Source organism: Macrotis lagotis, chromosome 4, assembly GCF_037893015.1.
Source record: "Macrotis lagotis isolate mMagLag1 chromosome 4, bilby.v1.9.chrom.fasta, whole genome shotgun sequence".
NCBI lineage: Eukaryota > Metazoa > Chordata > Mammalia > Peramelemorphia > Peramelidae > Macrotis > Macrotis lagotis.
The window spans coordinates 176,677,398-176,690,064 of NC_133661.1; the positions used below are offsets into that span (position 1 = coordinate 176,677,398).

A 12,667-nucleotide genomic window follows, 5' to 3' on the forward strand; every position below is an offset into this window, starting at 1 on the left:
TTTAGTTTTTGCATTACTTCCATTTCCAATGTTCCCTTCCTCTCTTCTAGAGAGTTATTATCTTATACTAAAGAACAAAGAAGAGGTTGAAAATATTCATTAAGGGGGCGGCTAGGTGGTGTAGTGGAGAAAACACCAGCCTTGGAGTCAGGAGTACCTGGGTTCAAATCCGGTCTCAGACACTTAATAATTACCTAGCTGTGTGGCCTTGGGCAAGCCACTTAACCCCATTTGCCTTGCAAAAACCTAAAAAAAAAAGTTCATTAAAATTAGCCAACATATTGAAATTATTTAACACTATAGACTTTATTTCAAACCCATAGATCTGCACATATACAGTGAAACAAGGGAAAATGCTTTCACACATCTCTTTTGAGGGATCAAACTTGGTTATAATTTTGCAGGATTTGATTTTAGTTTTGGTTTTATTCTTTTCATTTAACATTATTGTAGTCATTGTGAATATTGTTTTCCTGGCATTTTGTTGGCTTTACTTTGGATCAGTTCATATAAGTCTTCCTCTGCTTATTTGTATTTATCATATCTATTTTTATAGCACATCAGTATTTCATTAGATTCATATACCATAATTTTTTAACCATTTCCCTAATTGATAAGGATCTACTTTGTTTCCAGTTTTTTGCTGCTATGAAATGTTCTACTATTAAATATTTTGATGTATGTGGAGTCTTTATTAAGTTAGAGGCCTAGTAGTGGCACCTCTAGGTCAAAGGCTATAGAATTATCTTCAAATGTAGATTATTTTCTAAGCTAATTGAAACAATTCACATCTCCCTTTGCCAGTTTGCTGCCTAATTAATCTTTTTAAAGCCCAATTCAGATTTCATCTCCATGGCACTTTCCTTCCTCCCCCACCTACCCAATTTCTCTCGCAGACCTCACATAGCATTTTGCATGTACTTTTCTTATAATAATATGGATTAGAGGTACCTGTGCTGTTATCTTTTCTTTCTTCCCCCTCCCCATTAGATTGTAAACTTTGAGAATTTATAACCAAACTATATCTTTCCTAGAGCCTGCTCCAAACAGAGTAGGTATTTAATATTAATGACTAGAACAGACTTGGGAATCAGTTTACTCAGTGCTCAGATTATAATGGACTTTTAAATCCCACTTTCTTTAACCTAGCTGTTTGTGTATGGAGGGAATAAAGTACAATGGGAAAAGTACTGGAGTTAAATCCTACCTGTGATGCATACTACCTACCTATGTGTGATTTGGAGCAAGCTTTTCCTGTTCTTACTTTCTTCATCTTCAAAATGAGGGAAGATGGTTGAACTAGATGACTGCTGAGATTCCTTTTAACCCCAGTATTAGAATTTTATGATAACACTAATTTATAATTATGGTTAACTTAGAAAAATTTCAACAGGTTTAACAATAATATTTAATTCCTTTTATAATATAGATGATTTAGTTCATCAATTGAAAAATTGTTAGTAAACTGAATTTTTAAGATAAATGCTTTAAGGAATTTGCTGTTTTTCTTTATTTTTTTAAAAAAAATATTTTCCCTCAATTACAAGTAAAAAGAAATTTCTAACATTTATTGTTTTTGTTTTGAGTTTCACAATTTATTCCTTTCTCCTTTTCCTTCCCCAACTCCCTGATATAATAAGCTATCTAATATAGGTCATAAATATGTGATTATATAAAACATTTCCGTATTAGCTGTTTTGTGTAAGAAGACAAAGAAAAGAAGGAAGGAAAGAAAGTAGGGATGGCGGAAGGGAGGAAAGAAAGTAAAGTGTAATGTGTTTCAGGATGTATTCAACTCTTTCTCTGAAGCTGTATAACTTTTTTCATCATGAATCCCTTGAGATTATTTTACTGAGAATAACCAAATCATTCATGGTTCATCATACAATATTGCTATTATTGTGTACAGTGTTCTCCTGGTTCTGCTCACCTCACTTTGTATTGGTTCATGTACATCTTTCCAGGTTTTGTTTTGTTTTTTAAATCACCTTGCTTGTCATTTCTTAAAGCACAATAATATCGCATTAACTTTATCACAATTTGTGCAACTATTCTCTCAATTGATGGGCATCTTAATTTCTAATTCTTAGTTACAGCAAAAAAAAAGTCACTATGAATATTTTTTGTATAAATAAGTCTCTGCCTCTTTTTAAAATATCTTTGTTATACAGATTGAGCTGTGGTATTACTGAATCAGAAGGGAATGGAGGATTGCACTTTGAGTGTAGTTCCAAAGTGCTCTCCAGAATGGTTGGATCGATTTATAACTCAAACAACAGTACATTAGTACCCCAATTTTCTTACATCCTCACCAACATTTATCATTTTCCTTTTTTGTCATTTTAGTCAATTTGATGGGTATGAGGTGGTATTCAGCATTGTTTTAATTTGCATTTTGTCTAATCAGTAGTGATTTAGAACATTTTTTCATGACTGTAGATAGCTTTGAATTCTTTGTCTGAAAACTATTAATGTTTTAATATTTTAATATTTTTAATATTTTAATATGTTCATATCCTTTGATTATTTCTCAATTGGAGAATGACTTGAATTCTTATAAATTTGACTCAGTTCTCTCTGTATATTTGAGAAGTGAGGCCTTTAACCAAGATACTTGTAAACATTTTCCCCCAATTTTCTTCTGTCCTCATCTTGGTTGCATTGATTTTGTTTTGCAAAAACTTTAATTTTATATATTCAAAATGATCCATTTTTATATTTTGGAATTTTCTCTATATCTTGTTTGGTCCCAGAGTCTTTACTTATAAATAAATCTGTCAGTATACCATTCCATGCTCTCCTATTTTGCTTATACTATCATTTATGTGTAAATCATATGCCCATTTTGATATAAGGTGTGAGATGTTGGTCTCTATAGCTAGTTTCTGCCATGCTGTTTTTCAGTTTTCCTAGCAATTTTTGTCAGAGTTGGTTTTTTTCTTCCAAAAGCTTGGATCTTTGAGTTTTATCAAATACTAGATTACTATGGTCAATTAGTACAATGTATGTGTACCTATTCTGATCCACTTTATTTCTTAACAAGTACCAGATTGTTTTGATATCTACCAAGTCTTGTTATTTTCTAAAGTAAAGAATAGTTTTGCAAGAGAAAGTCCATATCTTCTATTATTGGGTTTGCTTGAAGTTGGGGGGGGCAACATGGCTTGCTATTAGATAAAATTATTAACTTATAAAAATCATTATTTTTTAACTTATGTACATTTTTTAACAACTATGTTGTGATAATAGAAAAAGTAGCATAACAGTGTTGGTGTGAAGCATTGCACCATAGTTTACAGTTAAAAACTTAAGATATCAAAAGCTTAAAAGATCTTTTAAGAGCACCAGCCAATCAAGCTGAGAACAAGTTAGCCTAGAGATGTGCTATGTGTGAGGAGAGTTCCTGTGAGCCAGATTATTTTCTGGGAATGGAATAAACTGTAAGGATGAGAATGATATTTTTCATACATTTCATTTTGGAGAATACTTAATATTAGGCCTGATCTTCTGAAAAGAGATAATTCTCTAAAGACAAGAGTTTTACTTATTGTCATAAATATTAGTTCGAATAACTTTCTCCTCTTGTCTATATCTCTCCTTTGCCCCTCCAGTCTTACAAAAGGAGTATTGGGATTTATTAGGTACTAGATTAAGAAAAAAGAATTTACTTGGGCAATAGGAAACTTGTATTTAAGTTGTCCCATGACCATATTTTGGTTGTGTGGTATTGGGCACTTCACTTCTTAAAGTCTTGAGCAAGTTGAAGAGTAGTTCTGGTTCTGAATTTTCTCCTTTTGGTAGAGGGATTTTCCTCATTGAGAGCTCCCAACACTGATGAAATCACAAAAGAAAAATGATGAGGAGAACTTCGTGGTAGTTAAAATGTTTGCAACCTGTTCCTGTCTAGTTTCCAAGTGAAGATTTGGGCACTGTCTTTTGAAATGAATTTAGATTAATTACTGTGCAAGGTGTCTCAATCCTCAGCTTCCTCTTTAGAGCCAATGCCAGGCAAGTGTTTTTTGAAATGTAAGATGTGAAATATTTACTTGCTATATTTACTTTACTTTCAAAACATAACTAAATTTTCCTATACATTTTTTTTAATTTAGGGAGAATGATGACTCTGTAAAAGAAGAGAAATCTGACTTAAAAGAAAAATCTACAGGAAATAAGAAGGCAAATAGATTCCATCCTTATTCAAAAGATAAGAATTCTGGCATTGGGGAAAAGAAAGGTCCTAACCGTAACCGAGTTTTTATTAGCAACATCCCATATGACATGAAATGGCAAGCTATAAAAGATCTTATGAGAGAAAAAGGTAACTATTACTGAAAAAGCCCACTCTTGATAATCCATTTCATATAGGAAAGGGGGGGTGTAGTTAATTAAAATTTTTATTCTCTGGAGCCTCAGATTCATTTTTGAAATATTTTTTTGTTTGATTTCTTAAAACCTAAATTATCTTTCTCTCCTTTTCCACTTGAGGCATCTGAATTCCAAGGTAGCATATGTAAATTAAATATCTACATTTTACAATGTTAGTGTTATTCTAGAGAGCCCATATATGTATGTATATGTAAATTATATACATGTGTATATGTATATATGTGTGTATATGCATACATATGCCTCCATGAATTTTGTTAATCAAGGTTTTGTTATATAGTTGATGTTTTTTCCTAGATAAAAAGAAAATAAAAACAATATGGGGGGTATTTTATACTTGCACTTAGTGAGCTAAAGTATGAAAAAGGCCTGATTTTTTTTTTCAAAAAGGCTGTTTTGTATTTCCTTGGAGGAGTCTGGAATCTGGCTGTGGAATTAATTTCGTTTGCATTGTCATGACTGCCATGATGCTGTCTCTTCTGTTCTTTATAAAAATTGCGTTACTGCTGTTGCAGTTTTGATATCAGAATCACCTAAAAACCTTAAACTTACTGTATTTAGATGGTTTGGGGGGGGAATAATTCTAATACTTGAATTTGAAAAAGTTAGCTTTGGTTTATCTTTTGATAATTTGAGTTTCAAAAAATTTTGCAAAGAATGCACTTGGCTTTGAGGCTGCTCCCTTTTAAATAAATAAAAACTTTGCCCTGGTGTATCTGTTGTAAGGTGACAACTATTTGACTGGTTTTATTCATTGAACTCATTTAGAAAGTGTGTGGCTTGCTGTGAAATATGTCTTGTAAATTTAGTTTACTGAAGGCAAACATGATTGAAGACATTCAGGTAGAAAGTCACCTTAAAACAGCTGTTGTGTGTAGGATTACAAAAGTTATTTGAAAAGTGCTAATGTTGATGTTTTTAATTTGATAGGTTAAGGGACTATCTGTATATGTGCATTTGTTCACCAACTATATCATGCTGGCCAAAATATGATCTGTAGTATGAATTAGGTTAAATATAGTTGTTTAGCTCTTTTAGAGAATGTGGATGCTGTATATTTCTGAAAATTAGTTAAATTTATATAGCCATTGATAGGAGGTATGTTGGTCTGGTTTTGATTGTTGGTGAATAATAGGTGCTTCTCTGTAGAGTTGTGCACAGGGGCACAGTAAAGCAAGATATTGGTGTTTAAATGTATTGTTTCTTGGTATTTTCCTTTTGTATGTCTTATGTAGTTGGTGAGGTTACATACGTGGAGCTCTTTAAGGATTCGGAAGGAAAATCAAGGGTAAGTGCTGTGGGCCATAATCTGCTAGAGGTTTAAAAGTTCCTCAGCAGTTTAATTTTTGCTTAATAATTGTACCAGTTTTTGGAAAGTAAGTTTCATTTTTATTTTACTTTATTTTGAAAGATTTGAGGTTTCTATACTGGAAAGTTTGACACTGTCATGAAAATCAAACTAGCTGATTGGAAGGGATGAGTGTTGTAAATGCTTACAAAAATGGTGTTTACTTTCCTAATGCTCTAAGGTAATGTTTCTTAGCCAATAGAATTTAAAATAGGATTTTTGTTGTGTTCTGAATGTCTTAAGGGATCTTAAATATTTTTTTTAAGTCACCGATTTGATAAAATTTTCTACGTGTAAGGCCTATGGCAGGCCTGTAGCTTAAAGGTGTTAATTCAGAATGTCCGTTTGAAACTCTTGAAGAGCCTTAATTTAGGAGCTTGCAGGACTACTTAAGAGGCAGTACTCTTACCCATTGGTATTAATGAACTAGATTATTAAATTGAAGTGGAAGGGAATTGGTTGGTAGCAGACTTTGATTGCCAGCAACAAAGAATGTAATGGAGTGAAGGATATACTGGGAAGTCCCTTTTTAAATAAATGATTATATTAGCCATTTGTATCCCCCAGCGCCAAGCAAAGTGCCTGGCACATAGTAGGCGCTTAATAAATGCTTGTTGCTTGATTGATAGTGAGCAAAAAAAATCTGTTGGGTGCATGAGAAATATAACTTAGTAACAACATTTCACTGCCAATTCGATTGGTATTAATCATTGGTGTAATTATTTTAAAATTCCACAAGTAATTTAATATACCTGATTTTTTTCATACATTTAATTTTGGTGCAGCCTTTCATCTGCGAAGACCTTTTTTTTAGATGTAATAATTATATGATTAATAAATTTTGTTTTTGGTAGAATTAATAACATACATTTTAAAAACTGTATCCAATACAGGATTTGGAAATGCCTTTGACATTGAATTTTTCAAAAATAATTATATTGGGTATCTTAAATGATTCCTTCTGGCTCTTCTTATTTTTATTTACATAGTGGCAACTTTTTTTTACTTTTATATCACGGAAGATATAATTTCAAAGTAAAATTTCTTTTACATGATAATGTTAGAGGTCTATTGCTATAGTATTATTTTAAGAAGAGTTTACAAAAAAATTTTGTGATTTGGAAATTAGAATTTATATCTGTTTAGGAGGTGGAAATGATTGGAATGACTGTTTTATAGTAACTTGAAATATCAAAATCCATTGTTAACCTTACTGACCAAAACATTTTTTTCTCTTATATATGTTGACAAATCTTCATGGATATAGGGTTGTGGGTAAGAATTATTTTTAATATCTTAAAGTACAATTTTGAACTTCTGGTTTGAAAAAACATAATTACTTAAATCCTTTCAAAAATTTTTTCCTTCCCTAAGTGTGGTTGAATTCAAAGATGAAGAATTTGTAAAGAAAGCATTAGAAACTATGAACAAATATGATCTTAGTGGAAGACCCCTGAATATTAAAGAGGTAAGTTTTTTATTCTAGAAATTTAAACTGCAACTGGTTGTTGTTTTTTTTTGTCTTTATACTTTCATTTTTGTTGTGTGACTTAACTTCTTAAGGAATGTTTTCTTTAGTAATATAAGCCTGTTGAAATTTTGTAGCAGTGATTCTTTTTACCAATTCATAAATTTTCTCTTTGCCCTTTAGTAGCTAACCTATGTTTGTTTTAACCTATGTCATTGTAAGCAGAAGTTAAGAAATGTAATAATCAAAATGAACTAGAAATTTAAAGTAACCTAGTGCTCAATGTTGTTTAGCATAGAAATTTTCCATTGCCTTTTAGACTGTATTTTTAACTTTGCATTCTATACAATTGATAATATAAATTATGTATTTAATAAAATGAATATTTTATTGTTTACAACAATTCAATAAATAAGAATCCAATTTTTAAACAGTGATGATGGGTTCTGCCCCATAGTAGCCTACTTAATGACTTTAGGACAATTTATAAATCAATCATTGAATTTGTCATTAGTACATAGAGCACTTAATACAGACTTAAAACAGTACTTTGCATTTTGAGGGGGAGAAGGACAAAGGAGGAAAAATATTCAAAAGGTATATGAAGACTTATTTTCACTGAATATTATGTTTTTTAAATGCTCAAATGATCATGGAATGCTTAGTATGGGAAATGCAACTCATTAAGACCTTTATATTACACAGTTGTGATAATTTCAGCATTTATTATAGACTATTTGACCTCCCCCCCAAAAAAAATACTGTGAGAGAAATTTTAGAGTTAGGATAAAAGAAAAACAGGTCCTATCACCATTGGAGGTTCAATTTTGTGTGAGTCACTGATTTGATGGCAAATCCTCTTTAAACTGCCAGTCATAGTCTAATGTGAGAATACAATTGGATTCTCAAAATGAGTACAAAGCCTTAATAGTATAAAATGAAAAGTTGTGCAAAAAACAGATAAAGCCTTCAAAAGTGGTCTACTTAATAGATGACATTTCTTTTTTCTTAAATTTTCATATTTTTAATCTTTCTTCATATAAAAACAATTTTTAACATTTCTTTTTCATATTTTTAAGTTCTAAAATGTTTCCCTTCTTTCCTACCATTCTTCACCCCTCCTTGAGAAGGCAGACAATTCAGTATAGATTATTATATATATACTGTCATGCCAAAAATAATTCCATATTAGCCATTTTGTGAAAGAAAACACTACTGATGTTCTTTTAATCCTGATTCAGAAACCATAGTATTCTTTTGAGGAGTTTAATTATCTAAGCCTCTTCATATTAAGGATTTCCTCTCTTATCCAGTACTGTCTTATGCAAACTTTGTCTCCTCTGGCAATCAGCTTAGTATACAAATGCTTAATAACTGTTTGTTAAATTGAATTCTCTTCTGGTGAGGAAAAAGAGATTTGGGCCAATGTGATTGATTCATATATTTTACCTCCTTTTTAGCTGGCCATTCATATTAATTTTTTAAAGCATTTTGTAAGAGAAATGCATCTAAAAGCTTCCTAATTATAACAGTTCCTTAAATGTGTACAGTGTTTTATATAGCAAATAGAGGCACCATGGAATTAGACAGAATGGTAGATTTGGAATCAGGAAGACCTTGAATCTTATCCAGTCTGGTACCAGGGTGTGATCCTAAGCAAGTGTCAAGTCTAAGTCAACTCTTTGGCATTTATCTACCAAGTCTTAACCAGTTGAGAGTTTGCTCATATGTCTTTTTTCAATTTTATATGAGGGATAGCATGGATTTTGGGGTAAGAATTAGTTGTTCAGTGATAATACTCATTCTTTTCCAGATATCCATTGTAGTATATTCATCCTTCATTTTCTTCCCTTCTCCACTCAGTTAAAATTTTTTATGAGATCATACTGTGTTGTGTTTTAAGCTTCAGTTAATGAATCAGTAAGGAATCCCAGACACTGAAATAAAGTTTATCAGACTATTCATATTACTTACATGTATAATTCCATGTTCCAAAGTAATAGCATGTTTTCACTCCTGGTATTTCTTTTTTCCTCTCAAATAGTAGAGTTTAGAAGTTTTAAATAGTAAAGTTATCTTACTTTAATGGATTATTGTTAGCATTAGTAATGACAGTCCCCAACTTCTGAAAACTCACAAATGACTTGAACATGAAAAGATAACATAGATGGAGTTCTAGAATTTAGAGGGCTAGAGTTGGGAATTTCTGCTTCTGTGATAAGGGCATGTGTACTTTCCTAATTTGGAGATTCAGAATATGTTTTCTTATAGAAAAAATATCATAAATAATGGTTAGGTATTAATTATAGTATTATGCCTCAAGTATCATCTGGGCTAAAAGGGTTTTTGCTTTTAATAGGACATCCTATATGTGGCATATTTTATTACATCATTTCTATGAGTAAAATGTATAACAAGGTTGGTCATCCAACTTTAAAAATGAATATTTAGAACAAAACATATTCCGTGAGGGACAACTTATTCAGATGAAGTAGAATGATTATATACTTTTATTCACTGATGTTTTTGTTATTTTTGTTATTTGTTATTTTTGTAGATTGGCATATGGGTTGATTGTTGCAGTTTTTTAGATTTCATTTTTTCATGTGGGAAATTGACCTATATTTGTCATTTTGTCAACATTATAGTTACCTTGCAGTTAAAACTTTTTGTAAGTTAGAAAATTTTTACATGTTGATGGTGAGCACATGGTTGCATTAAACGTGCTGGATTTAGTGACCTTAAACCAGGTGACCTTGGACAAATCACTTAACCTCTCTAGTCCTCAGTTTCGTACCTCATTTGTAAGATGATAGAGTTGAGACTAGACAACTTAGGTCCCTCCTGCCTCCTAAGATCTAAAAACCTTATTCCATTAATTCCATGAGTATTTTAGCATCGGCACTGTAAGCTGTTTTATCTACTGAAGTCTTTTTAAATATCTGTTCAGATTGAGCCATCAGTGTATCTGATATTTATACTGCTTAGTTAATTTTTGTTATAGTTAATAGAGCATAGGTCATAATGTTGATCTCCAACCGTAGTTTTTTTAGAGGAAAAACTTCATTCACATGAAGGAATCTAGATGACTCTCTGCAAACCAATTGTTATTCCTAATAAATGCAAACTACTGTATTTAAAACAAAACAAAACAAAGCTCAAAGTATGCATGGTACTGGAAAAGTAGGTAATGGTTACCTTTAATACAAAAACCAGCTCATAGTTGTAGGGTAAATCCATTTTTTTTTGAAAGGCAGTGGGGTTAAGTGACTTTCCTGAGGTCATACAGTTAGGTAATTATTAAGTATGTGAGGCCTGATTTGAACTCAGGTCCTCCTGATTCAGGGCCAGTGCTCTATCCACTATGCCATCTAGCTGCCCCAGGAGTAAATTCATTTTTAAATGAAGATTCAAGGAAATTCTGAACATATTTGTATTTATGTTTGACCCTCATCTACTTATGATATATTTTTGAATTGACCTCTTGAGAAAGGTACTATTTTTATGTTATCAGCTCATTCTTTATTATCATATCTGTAGCAATATTGGAGACCAAGTGCATTCTAGAGATGCAATTTATGAAAAGTTTATAAAAGTTGCTTATTTTTTATACTTTCCTACCAATGTTAATTGTTCAGTGGAGTAACTTTATTTAGCAACTTCAACGAAGTGGAAAGTCAAGAATGAAGCAAAATCAAAATAGATGTCACAAAATCTGTGCATTAAAGGACACAGCCTGCTGAGCTCTTGATTCCCTTTCCTCTCATTTTAGGCCTAGTTCTAAAGAATTTGGTTATTCTGTTTTACTGCATAAACTGAAGATTAGAAGTAGTAAATTAGAGGAGAATGCACTGCTAAAAGTCAGCATAGAAACATGAAAAAAAAAGTTAAATAGATATTTCAAGTCAAGTCAAAAGGTATTTATTGCTAATTTAGGCATCTAAAGAACTTCACACTCCTGAAATTTCAGGTCCACTTCTCAAATCCAACCCAACAAACAAATAAAACACACAAGAACTAAAAAAAAGCACGACAATCTAGGACCATTTAGTAAAGGAGCAAATAACATACTTCATGCAAACTTCCCCAGCAAGCTCCAGTGTGCCTCTCTTTTTCTGATTAAGAAAATTATTATTATTATTATTATTAAGCCTAATAGCTCTTACAATGAAATGTATTCAGTGAATAATGAAGCTTATTCATTCAGTTTTGCACTTGAGATATTACAGATGCTATTGTGTATTCTATAAAGCAAGGGATGATGATTTTTACATTTTGAGCATGTTTTACTTCCTCATTTAAAATTAAAGTATTTTTTCAGATAATAGTAATTTTTATTATTGGCTATATAAAGGCATTAATCTCCAATCCAGTTTGTAACTAAAAACTTTTCTACTCCACTTTTGGTCTCAAGATTATAATCATGGTGGTGGAGTGAAAGAATTTAAGGATTATGTAAATATTCCCAATCAGGAAAGAAACTAAAACTACATAAAGGAGGGTTTTTAAAAATTATTTTTCCTTCAAATCCATGGGTCATATAACTTCTAAGGCTTTAAAGCCTTGTATTTGCTAATTGATCCAAATATTGTATTTCATTGGGGCATGAGTTGTGAGAATTCACTGTAGCTGTATTTTGGAAAGAAAGAAGCCACAGGTAAGTATTTTTCTTCTTTTTACGGTGTATATTTTATGTATAAATATCACGGTATATATGAAGTAAATATAAACTAATTTCAAGTTCTTTAAGTGACTTTAGTGATTGGAAAAAGGTGCTAAACTAACATCCCTGGAGATTGAAATCTTTTATCTATTCACAGACTTTGTACAGAACTCTTTTCTACGTATTAGAATAATTCAGTCCATCTATATGTCCTAGATTCTTGAGTTGGGTCTGCACAATGGTCATTAATATTGAGCCAGTTGTGTTAGTTCCTATAAAATTTCAAATTGTTTTAAATAATTTTAGACATAATTGATTCATCTAGTGGTATTTATATTCAATATGTGTTATAGGATCCTGATGGAGAAAATGCTCGTAGGGCATTGCAACGTACAGGAGGATCATTCCCAGGAGGACATGTCTCTGATATGGGTTCGGGGTTGATGAATTTACCACCTTCCATTCTCAATAATCCAAATATTCCTCCTGAGGTTATCAGTAATTTGCAGGCTGGTAGACTTGGTTCTACAATTTTTGTTGCTAATGTAAGTTAAAGCTTTAGTCTAAAATTTTTGTTGTTTAGATGTTTTAGTTCTAATTTTTCATTAGTTTATTGTCATTGGCCAAATTGCTTGTGGGTTTAACAAGAACATTTTTCTTATTTTAAACAAAAATAAGTAAAATAGTAATCAGTTAAATTATTAAATAATTATACATTGTACAAATGGGAATGTAAATATAATTATTTTAGATTACATATTTACCCCCCAAAAGAACTGGAATTAAGCATTTTTTACAGTTC

The 12,667-nt window shown here is 31.4% G+C and overlaps 2 protein-coding genes across 2 annotated transcripts in view; one reads left to right on the forward strand and one right to left on the reverse strand.

Annotated features, from left to right (window-relative positions):
- LOC141522769 (uncharacterized) overlaps window positions 1-12,667 on the reverse strand; it is a 44,153-nt gene that overhangs the window by 26,959 nt on the left and 4,527 nt on the right. The window lies entirely within an intron of this gene.
- Window positions 1-12,667, forward strand: part of MYEF2 (myelin expression factor 2) — a 40,297-nt gene that overhangs the window by 3,839 nt on the left and 23,791 nt on the right. Inside the window, exons 2-6 of the mRNA XM_074234754.1 lie at window positions 4,110-4,318; window positions 5,622-5,674; window positions 7,002-7,009; window positions 7,109-7,202; window positions 12,219-12,410. Coding sequence (XP_074090855.1) covers window positions 4,110-4,318; window positions 5,622-5,674; window positions 7,002-7,009; window positions 7,109-7,202; window positions 12,219-12,410 — 556 coding nt within the window. The remainder of the gene's footprint in view (window positions 1-4,109; window positions 4,319-5,621; window positions 5,675-7,001; window positions 7,010-7,108; window positions 7,203-12,218; window positions 12,411-12,667) is intronic.